General features: G+C 33.2%; 2 protein-coding genes across 3 annotated transcripts; both read right to left on the bottom strand.

Moving 5' to 3' along the window:
- Positions 1-1,306: 1,306 nt before the first annotated feature.
- On the bottom strand, positions 1,307-2,181 carry LOC115965984 (oleosin 16.4 kDa-like). The gene has a single exon (XM_031085320.1). The coding sequence runs from the start codon at positions 2,120-2,122 to the stop codon at positions 1,601-1,603; it is 522 nt and encodes a 173-aa protein (XP_030941180.1). The 5' UTR covers positions 2,123-2,181; the 3' UTR covers positions 1,307-1,600.
- A 12,555-nt stretch (positions 2,182-14,736) lies between these two features.
- LOC115965554 (protein LATERAL ORGAN BOUNDARIES) lies at positions 14,737-16,942 on the bottom strand. 2 transcript variants are annotated; one of them, XM_031084800.1, is made up of 2 exons: positions 16,605-16,942; positions 14,737-15,668 (listed from the first exon to the last, which is right to left on the bottom strand). In XM_031084800.1, exon 2 carries the CDS (start codon positions 15,660-15,662, stop codon positions 15,087-15,089), a length of 576 nt encoding a protein of 191 aa, XP_030940660.1. In that variant the 5' UTR covers positions 15,663-15,668; positions 16,605-16,942; the 3' UTR covers positions 14,737-15,086. The 2 variants fall into 2 exon arrangements, with proteins under 2 accessions (XP_030940660.1, XP_030940659.1); XM_031084799.1 differs by having other exon boundaries at positions 16,656-16,901.
- Positions 16,943-26,820: the final 9,878 nt, after the last annotated feature.

The following is a 26,820-nucleotide window of genomic DNA, read 5'->3' as shown; positions in this document are numbered from 1 at the left end:
TCTCTAAACAACAAGCTCAATTTAGTCTTCTATCAAGCTACAAACCAATAAAGATTTTAACAAGGAGGCTTTGAAATCTACTCTTTGATAAAAGACATATTTTATTGAAACATTTCAATGGTGATCTTAGCATAGTAATATTACTTCTCAACGTTCTCCTTTTTGGATTCAGGTTTTTAACATTCCAATTAAAAATATAAATAGAGTTGTTGGCACTCGTATAGCTAACAAGATCGATACTCCTCTTAAGGTGGATGCCCTTAAGAATGGTCTAGCTTAGGGACCCTTTCTTCGTATCCAGGTTTATATTGATATCCTTTGATGAGAGGAAAATTTGTTTATATTAAAGATGTAGAAGAATGGTGGATCTTTTTCAAATATGAGAGGCTACCTATCTTTTATACTAACCTGAAACTTAAACAATTTCATTCCTAGATTCCAAAAACTTAGAGTATGAGGAGGTGTCAAGTGATAGCCATGCTATGCCATTATATTCCAAATGCGATAATACAACAATAATGCTATCCTTTGATTTTTTGTTTTGTTTTTTTTATAGGATTAATGCTATCCTTTGTGCTCCACCTCCATATCATATTTCAAACATCCTCCCCTCCCATGGTCTACGTATTTAAAAAATATATAATTAAATAATTCCAATTTCCAAAATCCAAATACACCGTACAATATATAGAGGCTTCTATATTTGTAAGTCTACCGCCTAAATCCAGTCGGCCCTACAAGCAACAATATGGGCTTAATATATGGCTTACGTTGGGTTATATTAACAAGTACACAAATCTGTGCTCATTTGCTTATATACTCCTTTCAGCCCAAGTTATAGAAGGGCCTCTTCAAAAAAAAAAAAAAAAGGTTATAGAAGGGCAAGAAGATACAGACCAGCCCAATATTTTTAAAATGTTAAATTTAAAATAAAATAAAAATAAAAATCTGTCCATTTGCTTATAGTCCCAAGAACCAGAAAAATTCATTGCCTAACAATAGGAAAAAAAAAAAAAAAAAAAAAAAAAAAAAACCCAGCAATTAATAAGAAAACGCCAGCCAGCCAGTAATCAATAGCAAGCAAAGTAAAATAAGAAAAATCATATGGGCTAAGTGTCTCAGGTGGCTAGGCTTGGTTGCCCAATTATGTGCCCATGAAATGGAACCTCAATGATAATTGTGCCATCCCTATAAACAAAAACTGCTGGATTGGAACAACAAGCAGATATATGCATGCAAAATTTCCTTCTAGTGCTTCAAAGCTTGAAACCAACTAAACACCAAAAATAGTAGTAATAGAAAGAAATACACAAGGAATAACAATTAATTTATTTCAAAAGATACAACAGTACCCATGTACCCCAACAGAGAACCTTATAAACAAACAGTAATATAGCTTTACGTGCCCTTTCATCACTTGCACCATTTTTATTCCACCAAAAAACTCTTACCCTGAAAGACAGACTCGTAGAACACCTACAAAGGCAAACAAAGCAAAACATAAACGATAAAGAAACTCATTTCAGATCACTAGCCCACAAAGGCCTAGTACGTACTCTCTTTTTAAGGCCTCAAACTTCATGTCTTCACTTCAGTACCTCTACGCTCCACTGCCTTCTTGGGCTCTTGCTGTAACCTCTCTTCCAGTTTCCTGTGCTTTTTCCTTCACGTTCTGGCCCATCTCCTTGGCTCTCTGACCATAATAACCAGCCTTGTCCTGCACGTGCCGCTTTGCATAATCCATGTGCTCCGGCGCCCTTGTTTGACGCAGATAGTTCGCTATCCAAGACAGTGAAGAAAGCCCTGTGATTCCAAAAGCTCCTGAGGTTAAAATCCCAGCCACGGCTAAGCCAATGACTATTGCTGCTGGGATAAGAACTGGGCAGAAAATCACAAACAGTGGGGTTGAAACAGCTAGGCCTATGAGTGTCCCAACAAATGTGAAACCAGCAAGGATGAGAAGAAAGCCACCAATGGGTAAGAGCGTCACAACTGCTAGTACTTTTGAAGTTGAAGGACCCTCTTGATTTTCTTCAGAGAACATGCCTTTCATGGCATCACCGGGGCGTAGGTGGTGTTGCTGTTGTGGTTGATAGTGATGCGGCTGGTGGATCTCAGCCATTGTTTCGAGGTTGTTTTTTTTTGGTTTGTGGGATTTGCAGTGTTTTGAAAAATTGTGTATTGAAGAGGTGAGTGAATGAAATGGAGCTAGGGGTTTGAGAGTTTTAAGGTGAGGGTGGGTTAAACACGTGGAGGTCAGTGAGTACACTTGTTCGATGAATGGGGTATTGAATGGGAAACATGTCGTTGAAGATAGATTTTGTTGTTGGTTTCTGATGGGTTTGGTGATAAAATTGATGATGCTTATGCAATTTTGGAGCTTTGTGGTTGTGCTCACCGGCTCACCGCCTAGTACATTGAACCGTATGGTATGGATCAAAAGAATCCAGAAGAGGAGGGTTTTTTTTTTCTTTTTCTTTTTTTTTGAGAATCCAGAAAAAGGGGGTGATAAAAGAGAACTTGGATGTGTTATCTAAAATGTGATGTTGGTGCGTGACAGACCTAGCTAGCTCTTAGCTGCATCAATAAATTGAAGGGGTGCAATATTATCAACAATGTACCAGTCCTCCAACAAGAAAAATTCACACATCCAACTTAATATTTGAGATAAGATAGCAATTAAATTTTTTTGATACAAGATAAAGTTTTTAGTAAAGTCTAATCTAAGGATATATATTCGTGAAACTCTCTCTTGAAAACTTGAATTTCAATCCTTACTACCATTAGTGTCATATACTACAAGTACACATACTCATAAAATGACCATCATCTATGTTAAGGATGCGTGGTAGTAAATAATAGTACTCAATCTTGATACTGAATCTTTCACCAATTTTTTCACATATTAAATAACTGAGTGAGATATGAGAAATTCAGTTAATTTTTTTTGTTCTATAACATGATCGTAAAAACAGAGACATTGGTAAAATATCGAAGAAACCTTTAATGTCAAGAGATTTTTTCATAGAGTAATGCTACTCATTAAAAACATACATTTCAAATTTCAAAGTGACTGTCTTAGGTTTGACTGAGAGCTCCTTAGTTCAAGTTCAGGTATCAACACTTTGAAAAAACTCTCTGGGTGAGTCCACCCGTCGCGAACAGTGATTAGTTTTTAGTTGAAAGTTTTGAGAAAACGCGATTGAAAAAAAAAAAATACATTTGAAAATTTCACCTCCTCTCATAAGCTGTCACGTCACCTAGGCCCCACCACAATGCACTTATGAATGGGAGTGAAAATTTCGGTATATTTTTTCACATCATCAACAACTGAAAAGCAAATTTGATTGCTCTACAAAGCCATTAAAGTATGATTTGAAGATATTTTACATAAAATTAAAGTGTTTGATGGTAAAACTTTATTTAAAGTAAAATGAAATTTTTTTATAAAAAAATGAAAAAATAATTAACATTTCTAACAATTTTTTCAATTTTTTATAAAAAATTTATTAAAATAAATGATTAATGTGTACCATGAAAGTAAACATTACATTAGAGCATTCTCATTAGCTCTCTCTTAAAAAATGTCATTTTGACACACTAAAAACCTACTTTATCATTTTAGCACATCATTTTACAATATCTCATTTATCAGATGTTTTATTCTTCCCTTCTATACATTAAAATAATATTTACACCATATTAAAATAATATATTAAACTCCTCCACCACTGCTGCAACAACGGCCACCAACAACCACTGCCGCAACAACGGCCACCAACAACCACTGTTGCAACAACACTGACATCCACCACCGGCACAAACCCACATCCACCAACGGTACCTTAAAAAAAAAATTAAAAAAAAACCAACCTAAAAAAAAATAAAATAAAAAAATCCACAATAACCCAAAAAAAACCACTACAACTACCCAATAACCATCACCACAACCACCAAATTTCCGCCACAACCACAGTACCACTGCCACAACTAACCCACAACCCACCACATTCACAAACCTCAAAACCCATCCCAAATCAAACAAACCCATAGCTCAAGCAGCGAGATCGGCTTCAGGCGGGAGACGTCAGTGGTGAGATCGGCTTCAAGCAGCTTCAGGCGAGATCAGTTTCAACGGCTTGAGGTGGCTTTAGGCGAGATTGACTTTAGGCGGCTTGAGAATGAGAGATGAAGAGAATGAGAGTGAAGAGGGAGCTGTGGAGGACGACTATGGCTCCAGTGAGATCGGCGGCTTCGGCGAGATCAGCGGCGAGATTGGCGACGAGATCGGCAACGAGATCGGATTGGCAAGAGAGAAGAACTCAGATGCAAAGAGAAAAGAACAAACTCAAATGCAGAGAGAAAAGATGAGATAAAAGAGAGAGAGAGAAAGTTAGAGTGAATAAACAAATAATAAAAAATTTTGGCATTGCTGTCCATACCGTCTCATACTTTAGATGGTACTGTAACATGTTTCAAATTTTTGAAATATTTAGAATACCTGATGAGGCTTGAATAGTAGTATTTGGTGTGTCAAATGTCAAATATTTGGTATTTGATACATCTGATGAGAATACTGTTAACCTTTTAAAAAAGCTAAAGTGATTTGTTGGCATTTGAGCTCGTAGGCCAGGCCTAGTAGACGCAGCCCACAGGGGCAGCCCATTGCCATAAGAGTTTTCGATGTGCACACTATGTAAGTGCACTATTCCCTTTATTTTAAACACACACTATTCCCTAATAATCGAATCGTTTCAATTAAATTCTTCTGGGCTTGAGATAACTTGCTTGAACCATCACTAGAGCCCACCATATTATGTTTGCTTATTTTACTACGTCCTAGGTATTCCGTGTGGGCTGCTTTTGTATTTGTTTTGGCCCAATGTTAATCAAATATTTGAGGAATTCGATACTTGCTAAAAAATTTAAAAAGTTTTGAAGTGTCACGTGGTGAAGTATTAGCTACCTAATGAATTTGATGTAACCTGACTGACACACGTCTAGTGATAATAACATGATGTAACTCTCATTGTTAATGTTGTCTCTTTGTCCAAAAAAGAGAATTTTCTGTGTCTTCTCTGTAAAAAGCTAGCTGAATTTGAGTTGAACAGAAAAAAGAATATTGCTTAGAATTCCGATGTGAAAGGCCGTATTCCCAGAACTGAAGAAGGGAGGAAAGTATTCAGCCAAAAAAGAAGAGAGGAAAGTGATTTATTTATTTATTTTTATAAATAAATTTCCAATAAATCATGTCCGCTCTTCCATTATGGCAATGTGTTTAATCCCACAGCTTCGACCTAACATTTTTGTTAGTGTCCACTTCAAAACAACACGGGTTTAATTCTAAATTGTTACTTTCATAAGTAATTATTCTGGTTCCTATGTGCAAATCCTCAAATTTTAGCTAGTTAATTTGTAGTGATTTGGCTAAGGACGGTAGCACAATTTGCGTACCACATTTAGCTTTTAAGCCTCTCAATCTCAACCTTATCATGAAATATGCAATGAAAATGTATAGTTGAGAGAAACATCGTCCATAAAAAAGATGAATAAATATGTGGTGGTAGATAATTTATTGTTATTGACCTATTTAAATATTTATTATATAAAAACACGGCCTAAAAAATGAGGTTTAAAAAAGTTATATCTCTAGATTATTTTCATGTTTAAGTGTTTTGGTAAACGAATACTAATTTGTCAAAAAGTACGGCCTACTTAATAATTAAGAATTAAGGCATTGCTCAAAGAGAAAAAGCATATGCATTTCTTTTTAAGCAGTAGTATTAGTGATGGTCATTTTCATCGAGTAAGAATAACCTTAGGTCTATAAACACTTTGTGCATACATGATTAGATCCCTCCCTCTCAAGTTCAGGGGTCCAAAACTAATCAGAATATGATACTTATTATTGGAACAAAATCATAATCTTATATCTTCCCAACAAGATTCTTGTGTAATATCCTCTTATATAAGAAGGATTTTGCTAATGTGTGCTATTAGGGCACACATTAAGCTATTCATTTTTGGAACCATTTTTTTCGAGAATTAAAAAAATATTGACAGTTTTTTCAATTTCCAAGAAAATATTTTTAAAAATGAATGGCTTAATGTGTACGCACACATTAACCGGACCCATATAAGAAATATGTATTTGACTTCACGAATGACTCCTCAAAGGCAGAGAATATGTCTTTAAAAAAATGGATCATTTCTTTAACCCATAATCTTGTGTTTCTTTATAATCGCATTGATGGCAACGATCATGGCAATAATCATTGGCAATCTGACGAAAACTACTTTATGTATAAAATATTAAGGCATTTCTATCATAAAAGAATATATAAAGCAAAAAATATGAGAGAATCACTGGTTTTTGGCCACATAAAACTTGTTTTTAGAACTTGTGCATGTGTCCTGGTTCAAAGACCTACCTTTAGGTGCCAGTTTATTAAAGTATGGGATGATCAATTGATAACGATTAGAGGACAATCTATGTTCATGAGTCCTCTAGTTGAGTATGTATATGTATACATCTAGAAGTTGTGAAGTTTGAAAAACAAATTAAACATGAAAAAAAAGCATATCCATTGCTAGATTTGAGTCATGATGCACTCGCGGCGCACAAATTGTTTGATGCATGTATATCATTACAATCAATATTGGCATGATTAATTGTACATTTTGTTCATTGGATCTGACTTTTTCTTTGATTTAGAACCTAACTCATTTTCTGCTTTCTAGATATGTTTGCATTATCATATGCATAAATGTTTGTTTGACTTAGTTTTCTCAAGGGAGCAATGCACTTTTCAAATATCTTCCCCCCTTTCAATTCATAATCGAATTTAGAAATGGATTCAAAATGTCCTTGATGATAGAAAGAGAAAAATTAGGTAAGGCAAAAACGAGTTGTTTTCATGTGGGAATACAATGACTTGGGCCCATTAGCTTGTCAAAAAGAAATAGGAGGACTAGATAGCTAGTAAGGGGCTTGCTTGGAGAGGAAACCAGCAAGTCTTCCTCTTTGGTTCTCTCTGCACTCCCACCGGGTTTTGTGTTCCAATTGCACTTTTTTTTTTTTTTACTTTAACTCCAACCCTTAGTCCCACATTCCCCAAGCACTTAACTTGTAAAGTGACCATCGCATTAAAGGTGTGCATTGATTATCCCAATTTCACCTTAAAGGTGAAGTAAATAATTATGTTAGTAAGGGTTACTAAAAATATTTACAATACATTAATTTTGTTTCTTAAAAAAAAAAAAAATACATTAATTTTATAAATTGATGTACATCAATTATTAAAAGTAATTTAAATATTTAATACATATTATGTTGTTGAATTAACATAAATCACATTCATTGCTATGTCAATTTGTAAGTGTTATGCAATAAAATTGATGATAGTTTTAGCATCTTCCGATGCAACTAAAACAGGTTTTTTTTTTAAAAAAAAATTATTTTATATATATTTTTTTCACCTTTTTGAGATAGGTAGAAGGTGGAGGAGAAGATCTGCTGCATATAAGACACTATAAAATATGTGATTACCACTTAGCTAAGGTTATTACTTAAATCCAGAGTATTGTACAGTTACTCTTAACAAAATTTTATATTTTTCTTTTTCTTTTTATTTTCCTGACAAATTTAGTCACACACAATTTGATTGGCCTCTTAAGTTCTAATCTTGGCGCGTTCCCATATTTATGAAAGAAGGACCATTTGACCCAAAGGTTAATTATTGGCAATATTTTAAATGTTTCCAATAAACAAATTTGATTCCAAAATCCAAATGCTATACCAATAACGAGTCACTTTAAATTCAAATATGGCATTGCATCATTTTGAATATGTTCTACCGTACGTCACAGTGGGTGTAAATGATGAGTTATATGCACCTATTATTAGGTTTGAAAAGTCTATATAAGAATTTCCTGAAAGATAATTTATTTAATTGAACCATTGGAGAAATCCTATGTAGTACCTGCATTGGTTCAACTTTTTTTATGCTTTGAAGCATCTCTCTTTTGTATGCATCTTCTATCACTGTAAGGATTGAATTTGAAAAGCCAATTTCCAAAGTAATAGCAAGAAAATCTCTCTTGAAAGAGAACAAATATAGTATAAGGATAGTAATAAATTTTTTCTCACTGTTGTTCAATAGGTACCTTGTCCCCCACCTCCCCTTTCCTAGAAAAAAAAATAAAAAGATAATCTTCTCTATAGTATTGTCACTATATTCCAATACCATTTAGACTTGTTAAAAAAAAAAAAAAGAGTAGTGTGGTTAAGGGGTTGTTTGGCCACCATTTTTTGGTCACTCAATTTCCGTCACTCATCACTCTAAATACCAAGGTTGTTTGGCACCATCACTCACTTCCCATCACTCAATATTTTTCACACTATTTGTGGGTCTCATACCTATCACTGGTGTAGATTTTTTTTTCTTTAGTACCTAGACTCACCGAACCTAGTGAAAAAAAAAAAAAAAAAAAAAAAAAAAAAAAAAAAAAGAAAGAAAGAAAGAAGAAACCCAGACCGAACAGCCAACCCAAGAAGAAAAAAAGAAAAAGAAAAAAGAACCGAATAGCCAACCCAGAGAAGAAAGGAAAAAAAAAAGAGTCAAAGGTCAAAAGTTGCGACTGAGTATTGTTTGTGGGTCCTCTATGTGTGTTTAATTACAATATTACCATTGAATTATGAGTTATGGAAACTAAAAAACAGCTAAAATGTGTTTTTAGTTTCCATAACTCATAACTCAAAAATCAGAAAATTGAGTGATGGAAATAGAGTTATCGTTTGCCAAACAACTTTTTTGCTATGGATCCCACCATTTTTGAGTTATGAGTTATAGAAACAGAGAATTGAGTTATGGAAATAGGCTATCCAAACAGCCTCTAAATCATCCCACTTGATATATAGCCACAAAGAAATTGAAACAAAATATAACCCCCACTGAGAGCTTCATGTGTACTAGACTACTAGTAAACCAGTAGCACGTAGAAGTACTCTTAATTGGTGATAAGAACAACAGTGACCTTGGGTCCAATAGCATGCAAAGACAATAGTTGACAATCATGGATTTAGTTTTATTTCACAATTACAAGATAAAGGGAAAAAAAAAAAGCAAAAATTTTTTGTTCATCCTTTAAATATAGTCTATATTTTGTTTTCTAATTTAAAATTTATAGCTCTCCATATTTGAAAATATTTCCTTATTTTTTCATTCTGTCCACTTTTATTAAGCTTTTTTGTTAGAGTATTTAAAGGAATATATATATATATATATATATATAATATCATCAAGATTCTATTTATATTTTTCCTTCCATCATACACATGGACAAAATTGAATGGAAGAAAATAGAAAATAGAAACAATAAATATTAAATATTGTAAATTTTCAAAGAGAAATAGAATTGTTTTGTAAAAAAAAAAAAAAAAAAAGGCAAATAGAATTTTTTTTAATATTTAAAGACAGATATTGACATTTGTATGGACCGAAGTTGAGTCCTTAGCCCAAAAGATAGATGGAATTAGATCCAAAAAGCTCAAAACAATGAATATGTAGAGAGTGGGTTGGAAAGCTAGACTAAAATGAGCTAGATAACAAATAAAGTAGGCTTAAATGATAAGAACATGAAGATATATTGATTCAAAGTAAAGAAAACCGTCCTCGGCACAATCCGAGAAGATCAGTTCTTATATATTTCTCACAAGTTTGATTACAAAATTGATTCCTGATTGCTACGGTGTTTCTCTCTTGATTTCTTCTCCCTCTCCTCTATGGAGGGTCTCTTACATTATATAATTCCCCTTGAACGATCTTGGCCCTACACTTGTTGATCATCTAAGCCACTATTTTAGTGTTTGTCCCATTAGGCACCCTCTCAGGCTCTCTGTGAGTTGGGGTAGTCAATGCAGCACTATTCAGGGGTCTTCTCCACATTAATGTAGTCAGAAAGTTAGCTGCATAGCATTTAATGCGGTGGCAGCAGCCTTTCCTTAAATATTTCTGAACTTTCATCCCTCCTGTATGTTCATAATGCACATTCCTGTAGGTGGAATTTCCTAGGGGTCTTCTCCACATTAATGTAGTCAGATATACATTTGGTCTGTGCTTCATTTATTTGAGGAGATACTCCTCCTCGGACCACCTCTCCCAACCTTTCTGATGAGGAAGTGAAAAATTAGTCCAACTCCAGTTCGTCCAAAGGTATCATCCAGAGCCAATAGAGCAAGTTGGACCAAGAATCACCCCAGAAGAAGAAAAAATGTTCATGGACGATAATATTACTCTTGATCAATGAAGTCTCCCATGGACGATAAACTTGTCCATGAAGGTCATCCATGGACGATCATCAGATGTCCAGGGACGACCAAATCGTCATACACTAGACGGACAAATACGCAACACTTAGAAAACTTTCAACTCTTTGTAGCGGTTACTAAACCCGTAGCTATCGCCATGAATCCCTCAAATGAGTTAACTTCCATTAGTAGTTACAACTTTAGTAGCCGTTGAGGAAGTTAATTCTGGACTCATTGGCTTCCACAAATCTTGGGGAAGTTATTGGACAAATAACCATCCCCAGGATCTCTATACAAAGGACTGATCTGAACCCAAGAGAGGTAAGAACATTCTGAGACTTGACTCCCAAAAAGTTGGAATTTCATTCCTGTGAGACTAACTTTGCCATCGGAGGGGGTTTGGCCGGTCTCCTCTGGTCCCTTTTTTGACAGCGTATTTGCTTTTTGTAGGCCTTCCACCGTTCAGTAGCCCACCGAAGCTAGAGCATCCACCTTACTGATTCTAAACGGTATCACTTTCCATTTGCAACATACTCATGAGACTCTAAACTTGACACCCTTACTACTGTTTATTCGTCCTCAGACCAACTAATGTCCTCGGCTAAGGCCCAAGACCCGATATATAATTTTGGGCCCTTATCCCTACAACATTGTTTATATTTCATGAATGAAAAAGAAAATTAGTAGTAAAATATTCAAGAGACTTATTAGGATTGCTCAACCATACTTAATTCGGCCAAAACCATCCAACCTAAATCAACTCGATTTTGCATAATGACTTTTGAATGGAGTTCTTGTATGCCTTTGTGTTAGAATTCATTTCCCTCTCTCTTGTATGTGTGTGTGTGTGTTTGTTTCTCAAAACAATTTGAGTGATACTTCAAACAGGAATGAATTTTAATAAATAAAATCAACTGGATTTGGGTCAAAACGTCGGGTTTTGATACAAATTCATGGGTAGAACTTACCCTAGAAAATTAGCTTGTGAGGAGAGGGTGCCCAATAGCTTAAATACACATGGTTAAACTTGTATTTAAACCATATGGGATACTCAAACTGTAGCATATATACCATCATGCTCCATAGTCAATGGCATTGACTTGAAGGTAGTCATTTCTCTTTTTTTGGTGGCTTCACTTACCTATTAGTTATTCAATAACTTAGAAAAACATTTTAATCTAGACTCTAGGTTGCCCTCTCTAAGATTCGACTATAAAACCACAACACATTTGATTTGGGTCGATTTGGGTCAAATATCGGGTTTTTTATGCAAACCTATGGGTAGAACTTATCCTAGAAAACCAACTTGCAAGGGGAGGGTGTTCAAAAACTTATATACACATGGTTAAGTTTGGATTTAAACAATGTGAGATACTTGAATTGTAACATATATACCACCACGCCCTACAATTGACATCCACGATAGCTTACTCAAAACATTTTAATCTAGTCTTTCTGTCGCCCTCTTAAAGATTCGACCACAAAACCGCAACTCATTTAGATTGCGTTTGGGATAGCTTATATTGGGCAGCTTCTCTTACTATTTAACTTATTTTGACTACTATTCATAGATTTCATTGCACTTTTTGGTACTAATCATGGATTCCATTGTACTATTTCAATTAATTTTTAACTTTATTTACAATATTTTCAATAAATATTTTTAGTTTTAGTTAAATAAACTGTACCCAAATAGACCTTAAGAATATAACAAAAATTTACAACAATTTCACACCCCCAATTTACCACTTCACACATATGGACCATTGAAAAAAAAAAAATTTTAATTTCAGATTTTTTTTTTTTTTTTGGATAGGAAAATTTCAGATTGAATGAACCTAAGTGTAAGATGGTAGAAAAATCAAAACTATTATAAAATTATTGTGAATTTTTATTTTATATATTCCTAACTTTATTGTATAAGAGTATGACACATATAAAGTCATCATGAATATTTTTTTGGGTAATGTAAATTGTTTTTATTACTACCAACTACCACATCAACTGTACTCTATTTGTTGAAGGATATAAAAAGCTCCAATTATATACACGCCGTGCCATGAGTTGTGTCAGTGTAACTGTTGTATACTGCTTACTTTAAATATTGGGAGGGCGAGTAGAGTCCCTGAACATCAAAAACATCCAACCTAAAAGAAACAAATCCAAGGTCCCTTCTCCATGGATTTATTTAAACCACACGAGGGTCTTAAAAGCATTTCATGTGGGGGCATCAAATAGGACCATCGATTCTGTGTTGACCTGTTGTGTTTGTCCTTTGTAATAACACTTCTGCCTGCCTTGTTTACCTGCTCTTTGCTTCTTCTCCACGTTTGTACAGAGAAGAAGGTTGATGGGTTTGATAGATTCTGAATTATAGGCAGTAATTATGGCAACACTCAGAGAAAATCGCCCCACAATATATTCAGAAAGGCATGCTTCTTTGCTCTGAAACCCAACAGTAAAGTGAATATCGCTCCTTATATTTTTAGGTAAAAGTATGTGGACATGACTTTGTGAAAGTTTATGAGTTACATACTTTCATGTTATTAAATTGTGGCGAATAGTATGGTAAAGTGTGTGGTTGTAAAAAAAAAAAAAAGTATTTTTATATAGCTAAATATATATATTTTTTGGAGAAGTTTTATATAGCTTTTTTTTTTTTTTTTTTTTGGTCAAAAAAGTTTTATATAGCTAAAATTAAGGAAGTTGCAATATTTGTTTTTGGAAGATATGGTTGGGAAAAGGAGATCAGATGATTAGATTTGATGCACCAAAATTTCCAAGAAAGAATAGGGGGAGGCTTTTGGTGATCTCGAGGAAGAAGGGTGAGAGAGAGAGAGAGAGAGAGGTGATGAATTGGACAGTAGTGGATGTGACTGGGAATTTCTGGCGGACCCAGATCCAGAGAGCCATCCTTGTGAGAGAGAGAGAGAGAGAACAAAAAAAAGAGAACAGTTTTAGCTTTACTTGATTTTATTTTGTGTGTGTAACAGTGTTTGTGCATTTGTGTGTGTCTAAGAGAAAGAGAGAGAGACTGACAAATTAAAGTGAAGGAAGAAACAGAAGCTAGACTTTAGCCAGTGTTTTATGATGATGATGATAGCTTTGTACTGCAACAGATTGTAAGTTTGTAAGGATCAAATGAATCTAAGAGAGAGATAGAGAGAGAGGATGAAATGAAAAGAATTAGACAGTCGAAGAATTTAAGGATAAAACACACACACCCCCTCTCTCTCTCTCTCTCTCAAAAACTCAGTCTAATCATATACTTCTCTCTAGCTTAAAGCTTTTAATGATAGAATGACGGCTTTGAAGGTTTGGATGCAACCCTTTTTTCTGGGAGTAAAGAGAGAATATGCTACTGACCTTGACAGACTATTTTTTTAGTTTTAATATTAAACCCTAACCCTATTAATTATCAGGAAAAAGAAACCCTAACACTGGTTTTACCCTTTTTATTTGTTGAGTGGTTGGTGTTTCTAATTAGTTCTAATTCATATTTTAGAAAGGTATGCAGTTAAAAAGCTTAGGAAAAGGTAATACACGCTTTTATTGAGCTCCACAATATCTTAAGTAACACATGCATGCATTAGAGTACTCAATATTACAGGTAAAGTATATAGACACATAAGAGTGTGTGTCACAGAGAGAGAGAGTTTTATAGTAGAGTAACTTTTTGTCTAAGGAAATGTTTTGTCTGGAGAGTGTTGGAGGATGATAATAGTGAAGGAGGTGAAGAAGGAAAAGCTGAAAACCCAAATGGCAGAATCAACTTTATTGATCGGAACCAATGAGGGCAGGAACGTAACTGTGTGACTCACTGTTTTGGATATTTGCGTCTATGAAAACAAGAGGTGGAGCTGAGTTTCACAAAAAGAACTATGTAACTTTCAGGAAAAACAGATTCAATCTCTATTAGTGCTACAAGATAAAAATAATAACAACAATTCAAAGAATTTTGAATTCAAGCAAAGTTCAAAGATACACTGCAAAATCATACCATCTTTTTTAATTTTTAATGACCAGTAACAGTAGATGTTTTTATTGAAAAATAGATATATAAATTTTTTTTAAAAAGAAAACTTTATAGAGGACCAATGGTAGGTTTTCTACTCTGAAAATATAAGTGATTTGCCATCATAATCATTCTTTTAAGAAGAAAATTACAGAGATAAATGAGAATCAATATAAATTATATGGTCAAGTAAATGCAACTTGGAGTTGAATTGAAAACATAACAGTGGTCCTCAAGAACAAAGTAGAAACAAAGGTGAGAATATATAGGGTAAAAGAGGACTATGCCATAGACTTAGGCTAGAGAATCCTCTTTTAAGATCAACTAATATATATGTTATATGTCATTTTATTATTAAACATAAACAGTTATGACAAAATAACATGTTTACTTTGCATGCGCATGCCTTGAGTTGAACTTATAATGACACAATAAGAGATCTAATTCATAGCCACACTGTCTCTATGTTGTACAGTCTTATTTAGGTTCCAAATCCCACACTGGAACACCCATAAAGCTAGGGTGCTTAATACTTAAGTTCTTGGTTTTATAGCCCACCAAATAAATAACTAGGAAAATATATATAAGAAACACTTAAGTGATCTAGCTAGGAGAGTACTTACTCCATGTGCCACTAGCTAGAAAACCAAACTAAAAATATATAACACCATACCTAGAGGGTACTTCTTCAGGTCATGATGCCCCTAAAGAGAGAAAACCCTAAATGGGAATTCCCCATTTGTGAGAGTCTTAACTCTTAGTTCACATATGTCCTTCTCCTCCTCCTTCATTCATATCCCCAGAAGGGTTATCATTCCATGGAAGAGGATAAGAAAGAGGGAAAGAAGGTGTTTGATAAAATGTCCCTCCTGCTTCATTACCAATTCTTCTACTAAACTCAACTGGCCTTGCTGCTCGAGGAGGCATTGGTTGAACTGGGTTATTGACAATCCCATGGGGTGGTGGTGGAGGCAAGGATGTTGGAATGTCATTGCAAGCAAAGCGTATTATATCAGCATTAGCTGAATCAAGTTCCTTTTGGAGCCGTTGGACTTGTCTCTGAAGAAATGAGATAGCACCAACGCAGCCATAAACTGGGTCCCTTATTCTTGCCTCAGCCTCATAGGCAAGAGAGTTCACTGCATCCTCTCTTTGGTGAGGGAGAAGCTCATTGAGGAGCTTAGTCACATTGCTTGCACCAAAGATCTTGTGGACATTGGAAAATTTTTGGGGCTCCTCTGGTGGGAAATAAGGTGCAAAGATGCAACCTGGCATGCATTTTCTCCTCAAGAACTTGCAGGCAGCACAGGGAGAATTGTAGGAGCTGGATGAAGCCATTTTCAACTGCACCAAGATAATTAAACTAAACTCATTAAGAATTTTTTTTGTGAGTTTTCTTTTTGTCACTTTAGATTAATAGATTCCTTTATTTATTTATTTATTTTTAAATTAAAAAATAATATTAATCTTTCCCTGTGAGTGATTGCTTTTTTATTAGATTTCAAGTAGAATTCAATGGCAACTCTTGTTTTTTTCCCCTTCTATTCTTTCTGTTACATTAATAATTTTACTTATTGGAGTCAAACAACTTCTGTTCTAGGGTTATCCAGGATAATTTTAATTAGTGAGGAAAATTTAGCAAAACAACTTGGAATTTTTACATGCTTTCTATAGTTGGACCACAACAGCCAAGTCTTAGTCCCAAAAACCTATAAATTTAACAATAATTTGAAGAAATTACTAAGAAACCACCACTCTCTCTCTCTCTCTCTCTCTCACACACACACACACACACACACACACACACGGATATTAAGAGACATGCACACCTGCTTGGATCAGTAAATTATATCTCACTTCCTGATCACTCTGATAAAATCTTTCTTCCTTTTTCTCTTTCAATTTTAAAGAATTTTAACTATAATTAACACTCTACACACAACCATATTTCCCGGGCCTTCTACTTGGTTCCTTAATTTTTGGTTTCCAATTGTCTTTTCTTTTAAGTCTCACTCTAAATTTGGAAGAACTCAGTAGCATGTGCAACTATATTTAGAAAGTAACGATATCCTTTCTTGAATATACATAGGATCTGAGTGGTGCAACTTAGTAGAATTTTGCTCACACAACTTAGCTTTAATAAGGTATATGAAGTATGAACATAGCAAAGCCCTAAACAGAGGGATCTAGTATCTCTTTAGACTTTAGCTTACCCAAAAAATAAAAACAGGAATAGAATTAGTAGCACAGAAAAGGAATAAAGAAGCTACATATGTTTACCTGTTTGTGATCTAAGTGATCCTTTGATCAAATGAATAAAAAGGGAAGTACCTTTTTTCTTGCAAGAGCTATTTCAAGAGCTGTTCGTCCTTCCAAGATAAAAGTAACCTTAACAAACCAAAGATGTGAGCATTACAGATTTGTTAAGTTTAGCCCTCAATGGGAAAACCCTAATTGGACGGAGGCAGAGAGAGAGAGAGAGAGAGAGAGAGCTGCAAATTCAGTGACAAAAAGTAATGGAGGATGAGGAGCAAGGCAAAGAGTATTTAGTGGATGGAGAAGGGAATGGAGGCAAAAGACAAAGGTAATAAATGGAAGGTACACTAAAAAAGAATAATGACTATGACCTTGCATCTATTAATAATATCAGAGAGTGGGGATGTCTCCCATTCTCATTCCTTCCCATTCTCATGCATTGACACAGCAGGTAGTTTTTAACTTTAAGAAATATAAAACTGATTAACCATAAACTAATAGCTTTAATCAAAATAGGACTTTTTGTTGCAATATGCACTTGTATTACAAAATGAAGAAAGAAATAGTATAATACCTTACGTATATGATTAAATACAAGTAGAAAGGACTAATCAACAACTGTGTGACTTAATATTTTAGTTGCATGACTTTGAGAAAGCAAGATCTTTTGTCCACTATTTTACTTTCACTATATGTAATTCATGTACATATTTTAAGTCAATTTTAGATAATGTGACATCTTTAAATTTGTAATTTTTTTAATCTAACCCAAAAAATAAATTTATTTTAAATTGAGATGATCCTTTTCTGGTTCAAATTCCTATCGAAAATAGGACCGATAGAAACATAAAGAAAGGAGAGGCTAATGGGTATAGAAATAGCACAATCATGTTAACTACATCATAGAAATTTACATAATCATTCATGAAAGTCAAATTAGGATCGTTTGATCGTTTCATTAATACATGGAAATAATGCACAGCCCAAATTTATGTATTGTTGCTCAAAATCAAAGTAGCATATCATAGGCAAATAATCTCAAGACCCATTCTCAAAACGTTTTTATGTAAAGCATTAGTGAGATCTTTGCAAGCCATATAAGTTAATACTACCCCTTCAATCTTAACAGTTAGAGATTAATCACTATCATCAGTGTCATGAATTGCTCATAATTCTAAATTAAGGAACCATCTATTACACTTACTGGTTCATGCATGAAGGAAAAAAAAATTCAACTAAGATGATTTAAAACCAACCTCATTAAGGAACTTTTATTAGAAAATCATTCAAAAGTTCTTAAAACCATACTCATTTTCATGTAAACAAATTATTATAGAAATTAAGGTGGATTAATACATAAATTGTTAAGAAAAGTCACTTAAAGGTGACATGAAAAAGATCCTGGGGGTTCAAATTTTGATAAGCCAAAAAAAGTCTAGACTAGAATGAAAAAGATGATACCACTTACACCACAGGAATCTAGCGGGCATACAATTTTTTCAACCATATGGAAATCATTTTAACATAAGTTGAAACCCTAACATTCTGCAAGTATATATCTTTTTCCTTTAAAAAAGCTAAAAGCAAGCCTTGACTACCAACAAAACCAAAAGCACATAAAAGAAATAATGGTAGACCAATGCACCCTAAAGGAGATAGAGCGGGAAGAGAGACAGACATGAATGAAATCTCAAAAAGATGGACATGTTGCTTTTTCTGAAGTTGTTTCTTGTGAGACATGAACATGAACATGTGGCAGATTTTTACTAGCTAGAATGACAAGAAATTTTCATAAATAAGAGACACTTAGTGCTAATGGCGGGGTTTTTCTTGTACTTCCTTCAATGATGGTTGAGAAATGAAGGATAACAAGCATTGATTGAGCAAAGCAACTCCAACTTTTAGACCAAAAAAAAAAAAAAAAGGGTTTTGAAATCAAGTAGGAACCATCAATTCCAAAAACTTGAAAAAAAGTGAGTGAACAACACCCTAATTAACAAGTACAAAATCGATTAACAATTTTGACTAATCTTATAATTAATTAATCACGTGTTCAATATTAATGCATGTGTGTGTGTGTTTTTGTTTATTTATTTATTTATATTAATAGCTTTTGTTACATATACTTTAATTACCCTATTCTTATTATTAATTTTTTTTTTTTTTACTAGTTTGAAAATCTGTTATGAAGCAGAATGATTCAATTGTTTAGCCTGGCACTTCATAGATCTCATTCTCAATTTGATTGTGGGGTTTCTTTTACACCTACTCCTATCAAAATCAAGTTAAAAAGTTAAAACCTTAATAGTAAGAGTGTTTGATTTGAAATAAGAGGACATAAAGTTTTTATAGGTGATTACTACTAGCTAGACTCAAAATATGTCCTTTTCAAACAAGGGTGATTTGTTTAGTATTCTTTTTTCCCCTTCCAATATTCTTATTATTTGTTTGTGTGTGTGTGGGGCTATAGAGCTTACTTACTCGTATGCTGAAACTGGACAAAAATACAATTTTATCTCTAGTGTAAAATTTGATGAACATAAAAACAAGCATTCTTTCTACTGTATTTTTTTTCCTTAATTAATTTGACAAATAAACAGGATCATTATAAGTGTTCTATACTGACACGTACTGCCTCCCACAAACAAAAGATTGATAATTAAGATTCGCATAATAGGGTATATTACAGGAGCAAAACACACCATATTTGACCTAAATAATCCACTAATGAAAATTGATAATAATGACGAGAGACATTTCCTTACGTGTTGTTCTCTACAACACCACCCATTCATGAAATATCACAAACCCTCCTAACAGTTGCAACTTTTACCATAGGCTGTAATTAAGTATCCGTTCACCAAGGGTCACAAAATTTTACATTGTTATGGTTTGAAACTAGTGGAAGCAAATTCACACAAACAATAGTATAAAACAATTATACAAGACAATATTTATTAATGTGATTTGACCAATTCTAAGCCTACGTTCATAGGCAACACCACCCAAAATCCACAGTCAATATAAATTAGATCCACTTTCAATCAAATCACACAAACTAAATTCACAAACTCACACAAGCATAAACAAAAACTCCCACATACACAAACTAACTCACAAACCTCACACACACAAACTCACAATCCCAAAATCCCAATACATCCAATAACTCTCTCAAACAACAATAGATCCACTCAAAATACTCTTCGAAAAAACTTACTTTATGTTTTTAATTGTAAGCATCTTCTCCTCTCCCCATGTGTGAGAAGAACCTTGGGCAAAAATAGAACATTTTGCAATAATACTTATTTATAAGGTTACAATTTTATTTCTTGATGGACTAAGAATGCCCAATTACTTCTTTAAGAATTAGGTTTAGTCATTAGGTTTAGTCTAGCTCAATAGTTTTAAGAGTAACTAAAATAAGTAAGACATTAAAAATCTGTTCATAGTTAAATGAGATATTTAGGCCTTGTTTGGTTTAAAAAAATGGTCACTCATCACTTAAAACATCCCATCCTGTTTGGCACCATCACTCACTTGTCATCACTCAATATTTTTCAACTATTTGTGGGTCCCATACCTATACCTTGTGCAGCTTTTACTTTTTTTTTTTTTTCCCCTTCAACCCCTAGTACCCAAACTCACTGGGAAAAAAAAAAAAAAAAAACTAGTGAAAGAAGAAGGAAAAAAAAAAAAAGAAAAGAAGAAGAAGAAGGAAGAATTGAAGACCGAATCAGTGAAAAAAAAAAAAACTAAAGACCGAACCAGTGAAAAAAAAAAAAAAAAAAAAAAAAAAAAAAAAAAAAAAAAAAAAAAAAAGGAAGAAGAAGAAAACCGAACCCAGGAGAAGAAATGAATTAAAAAAAAAGAGTCAAAGGTCAAAAGGTGCGACTATGGGTCCCTCCATGTGTGTTTAATTACAAAATGTTATTGAGTTATGAGTTATAGAAACTGAAAACAGCTAAAATGTGTTTTCAGTTTCCATAACTCATAACTCAAAAATCAGATAATTGAGTGATGGAAATTGAATCACAGATCATGAGTCATGGAGTCCAAACAAGTGCTCTTCCGTGAGCCCTACCAGCTTTGGATCATGAGTTATGAAAACAGGATGATATCACTCAAAACTTTTTTCATCCAAACATCACCTTACTAATACATGGTTTGTAGGGTTCTATCAATGGTGGATCCAACTTTGTCGTGATGGAGGTGACATCATGATTGTGACATGTACATGGCAATGTAATTTATAGGCTAACAAAGGTTAACGTAGTTACCTTCTTCAGTAAAAAAAAAAGGTTAAGGTAGTGTCATTGATCACTGAATTGGTCAAGGTTATGATGGCAGTTAGTAGCGGTAAATAATTTGGTAAAAAGTTAAATCTCACCGCTTTATGAAAAGAATTCCAAAGAACATATATATTGGTGAATCTTCATAATTAGTGAATCTTAAGCCCTACTAAAAGAAGAAAATCTTATTGCTTGCTGACTTATTGTTGGTAAAATGAACTCTGTTGTAAAAGTGGGTAGTTTTATATTCATATATACTAAAAAAAAACTGTACAGAAAAGATTCTTTAAGGCAGGTTTGGCAAAGAATTCATTAGTGAAACAAGAAACCAGTGGGTTTTTGCTTTCATTTAAAGCAATGGCTATCAATTACGGGATGGCTTAGGAAGGATTTGCAATTAATACACAATTGTGCCCACAAGAAAATATATTACTTTAATATTGCTGCCTTCTAATTAAAAATATAATCAAAAGCGACCATCTAGGGACCCAATAGGGCTCACAATCTGACATGGGGTAGCTCAAGTACGGTTGGAATATATATAACTATAGTTGCCCTGAATTATACCGAATAAAAACACTCGCAACAGTGCTGCATAATAAAAAAATGTATCTCATTTTAACTAATTAAACTCAAAATTCATTTATATCAGTTTATGTAAAATTGTGTAAAAATTCATGGTTGCTATATATAATAAAAGTGTAAATTTACACTTACATATTTTTTTTTAATATTTTAAATAAGAAAGATCTATATAAATTTACACACAGACACTATCTATTCTGCATTTAGGTTTTTATTCTTTTTTTTTACGTATTTCGAAGATGAAAGAAGAGAATAGATACTGATTGTTATAGGTAAAGAGAGAAAAACAATTAAAAAAATATGATATTTTAATGAAATGTTGTGTAAAATAGATAATCTGATGTGGAGTGTTTTGAAAAGTAAGTATATAAAAAAAATTAATAATAAAAAGTAGCTCTTAGGGTTTGTTTGGGATCTGTTTATTTTGCTGAAACTGAAACTCTTTGCTGAAAGTACTGTAGATAAAGGTAAATGTTAGTTGAAATAGTACAGTATGACTCATAAATAATACCAAAAAGTGCAGTGAGAGCATAAATAGTAGAAAAAATAAGTTGAATAGTAAAATAAGTTGGAAAAAAATAAGCTAGCCAAATAGAAACTTAGCCTCTGTTTGGATTGCGTTTTGAAGTCTGCGTTTGTGCGTTTGTTGAAAAAATTGGGTCCCACACGGCACTATTCATGGACCCACAAAAATCATCCAAACACAAATTTCAATATAAATTTAGGTCCCACAGCACTATTCACACATTTAAAAATGATTTTGTTACAGTATTTTCAGTTTTTAGCAAATAAGCGGTATCTAAACACAACCTTAGTGTGCGTTTGGCATGGCTTAAAAAGCCAGTTTTTTTTACTATTCAGCTTATTTTTGTTACTATTTATAGGTCTCATTACACTTTTTAATACTATTCATGAGTCTCATTGTATTATTTTAGTTATTTTTTAGCTTTATCTATAGTACCACCACACACCCTTGGTGCGATGGTCATTCTACAAGTATAAATGCTTGTGGGGTGTGAGGGTAAGGGCTGGAGTTCAAGTCTCCAGGAGGGAGCTTCACATACATATACACTTAGATTAGGTTAGAGTAGAATTCTATCTTGTAAAAAAAAAAAAACTTTTATTTACAATACTTTCAATAATAAATTTTCAGTTTTAGCTAAATAAACTGTTCCCAAACAAACGCTTAATTTTTATACTAAAATATATATAAATTTTTGTGCAAGTTGAAATGAATTCCTTATATACATGTATCAATTAGGAATTATGAAATTAACGAAAAATTTAAAATAAAATAAAATAAGAAAGAAAGAAGAAGAAGAAGGGGTCTCCTTCTGATACATTACAATGCATATTTAGTGGTGGAGTAGAGTAGACTACTCTAGGCTCTAGCTAGCTAGAATGGTCAGTGGGACCTTCACAATAGGGGAGAGGTTGCCCTGCCCTACCATTGTTGTTGTTAGTCCTTATTACTCCGACCATTCTTTGTTGCTCCTGTCCTCTACTCTTAGACTATTCCCCCCTTCACCCCGAGGATAAGGGTTTCTGTGGCCAGTGGAAGAAAGAGAGATGAGACTGAAAATATGTCTCAGCTTATTAAATTTTTTTATGTCTTTACATATTTTTCGTTTTGAATTTCAATAATTGATTCTTTTTACGTGGGAAAACAGCATTAACTTTGTTCACATATGGTCATAGACAACTTCAATATTAATTTAGAGTTTAGCAAGTTGCACTTTTAACACCTAAAGAGCATGTTTAAGTGCACATTAGTGTTTTGAGCCTTTAGTTAATTACAATAGTACTTTTTTATGGGAAAGAAGTCTATAAATTCGAAACTTTAAAGTACTATTGTAATTGGTGAGTTAGCTGACACTAGCTTTTTTTTGGTGTTTTGGGGGGGTGGGGGGGCGCTGCTGGCTCTAAAATCTCCGCAAGGCTCTGCTTAACTCAAAGCCAAAAATGAGGTTTTTATCTTAAAAATTCTACATCTAAAACTATATTTTCTATAGCAATACCAAACGAACACAAATTTGATACCATTAACATTTGTATGACACAAATGCATAGTTATCTTTATTTATTTATGACAATTTGACAATTAAAATGAGGAAGGGGAGATCCGAATCCTAGATGTCTTCAATCGAATATCAGATAAACAACAAAACTTTTGACTCTTTAAAATTGTTAATGATATAATATAGTAGTGTAATGATATGGTATAGTTGTGTACTTAAAAGACAAACTATAATAAATGTTAATGGAATGAACCTAAAGTTTTTATATTAAAAAAAAAAAAAAAAGTGACTTATGAGTTATGACTATATGTTGCCAAACCAAATTCAACCATGATAAAGATGAGTACTATTATTACTGCCAGTTTTATTATATAAATCTTAAAAACTCATTTTCAACTTTTTAAGCACAAAATTTTAAAATTTAATTAAATAATAAAAAAAACATTAAAATGTGCCTCATTATTGATCTCTCCTATAAGGAAAACCTGGAGCTCTATAATGATTTTTTTTTTTTTTTTAATCATTAGGGCATGATATATACTAATTGGTTTTTGGTGTAATAGAGTTTGAACCACAAATCTCTTATTCGATAATAAGAAATTTTACTAGTTAAGCTAATTATAATTCACATTAAAAAAAAAAACCCTAGTAAAATTGATCATCGTTTTAACATTTTTCTATCATAAATAGATAATTTATCATCTACAAAAATAGTTATATATGAGTCGTGTGGAATTATATTTTGAAATCAAATACTTTCAATCTTGCTTGTAATATGTCTACAGGATTGATCAATCCACAACTTCCACCTAATTAATTTCATCAAGATAACTAGCAATCATGATTGTCCAATTTTATGGAGGTCAAATGACATCTTTTGGCCTTTCTTATAAAGGCATCAAGAGTTTGAACTTCGAATCCCCCCTCCCCAACTTAACATATATATCAAAAAAATAACTCACTACCATGTTTGACATTTTTCATAATGACATATAAGAGTGTGAGCATCTTTAAAAAGAAAAACTTGTTAGAGTATAGAATAATATAAACAAATACTTTACACAAACTATTTTTATATATGACATCTATAATTGGGTACATAAGCAAAGAATATATTCATGCAAAAACTCTATTCAAAATTAAGAGTAGATTATGCAATCATATTAGCATTATCTCAGTCTGCTAATCATGGCATTACTGTTTAATTCTATTTTAGGGTTATGAACAAGAAAAGCAAACATACCCAGACTCACCGACTGGACGGCCTCTGATCACGGTCAACAACATAGGATACAGCCGCAGAAGTTTTTTAATAGCTACTTTGTTTTTTCCTTTTCTTTTCTATTCAATTTGGTACTTTCTTTTTCTTCAACTTCTTTTGTTTAGGAAAAAGTAATACTGAAGAGACTGCCATTTTGGCACGCCTGAACGGTTTTCCAAACACATCCATGTGGTTCATGGGGTCACTTAAAAGGGTATTATAGATAAGACTAATTAAAAGATTACAAGATAAACTAAATTAATTTAGAATAAAATTAATTGGCCCAAATGATTGGAATGCTGATGCACAGTAGGATTTGTTATCATTAGATGGGTTATATTAAATTATATTGAAATGTTACGTATGATATATATCTTTGTATCTTCTAGATGTGTGGTACATATATTACATATCATATGGAACTTATATATATAAGTATAAAAAAGAAATAAAAAAGTGAGACAAGGACATTGACACACACTCAAATACACTACATCAACATCCAACAACTTTTCATGATCATATGATTTTGACATTTCTGTTTCTTATTATTATTATTTTTTGTTTTTTCATTTTGAGTTTGAGTTCCTGTCAGACTTGTCTGACAGGAACTTGGATCCAAAGAATGTTGTGATTAATGCAAGCTAAGATAGGATAAACTGATTGAGCTGGGGTTGAGGATCTATTCTTGTACTGAAGTTGAGTTTTCATCCTAAAGGGTTAAGGCAAGGTGTTTTAGACTATAAACATTTTTTTTTTTTTTTTGAGAAATGACTAAACATTGCTTTAGTAGATCTCCTAAGGTTTAAAAAAGTAACAATTTTTTTTTTTTTGGATGGCCGAAATGGGTGAGCTGGGACGACCATTGTGGCTGATCCTATGAGCGTGACTACTGGGGCATTTACCTGCCAAGGAATGTTAGATTGATTCATAGTTATTACTGTCCGGGGTAACAACAGACCTCACCCTAGCCCCACGAGAAGGCTAGTACCTTTGGGCTAGCTGCAGGAGGGAATTCCCACGTTCCACCCATTGGGGTTCGAACATGGGATCTCAAGTAGCACTGCACTCTTGCATTCGAGCCAAGACCACCAGACCACTATTCTCGGTGGTTAAAAACAAGTAACAAATTAAACTTCATGGTTTCAAGAATAACAATTTAAACACTCAGTTTATATTAAATCCCAAACATAATTCAATTCCACTTAAATGGGTCAAGGTTTAATTTATTACTTTTTGAAAAGCTCGAATTTAATTTGTTATTTTTAGAATTCCAAATTTATCACTTTTTAAATCATATGATTTGTCAAAAATTTTGTAACTCAACTAGCATTTTCTTGTGTTTTCGTTAAAATCATATGATTTGTTAAGAATCTTATAACTCAACTAGCACTTTTTTATGTTTCCGACAAAAATGTCCAAAATTTAAATTTGTCATCTCTTATTATAACTATCGAATTCATAAATAAATAAATAAAAAATCATATAATTTAAATTTTGTTACATCTTTAAACTACTGGGTTTAGAATTTACTTTTTTCTAACTATTTTTCCCATAGAGGGAGGGGTTCGGATTTGAGAACACATATGGTTTTGCAGAAGTTGCAATTTTGGGCCATTAAGATTAATTTTACTTGGACGCTTAAAATGGTTTACTTAATTTGGCAAAGATTCGAGTCCAAAAATAAAATTTCATTGGCAACGATTAGAGAACCCCTAGATTAGTAAAACTGGCAAAGCCAAACAGCCAAAGGTCGCTTTCTAGGCTGACGAGGTGAAAACCATGAAATTCTTTTCCCTACTCAACGAGATTCTGATTCTCATTCAAAGAGGGACCTCATACATCAGCCTATATTCGCCACAACCTAGGCCTTTTCATTATACCATTTAAGAAGGGGGAAAAAAAGTAATACGCAATTGGTCACACTTTTCTCTCTTTATTTTATTACAAAAGCCACAGTACATCTGTACTTGTACTTGTTTTTTCTATTTGGAAAAAAGAAAAAGAAAAAAAAAAAGGAACATCAACTCCCAAAATTTTTTTACAAAAATGATCAACCTCCATATGGGGCTTCAACAATATGT

Source organism: Quercus lobata, chromosome 10 (assembly GCF_001633185.2).
Source record: "Quercus lobata isolate SW786 chromosome 10, ValleyOak3.0 Primary Assembly, whole genome shotgun sequence".
NCBI classification, from domain to species: Eukaryota; Viridiplantae; Streptophyta; class Magnoliopsida; order Fagales; family Fagaceae; genus Quercus; species Quercus lobata.
This window is presented reverse-complemented; position numbering and strand designations above follow the sequence as displayed.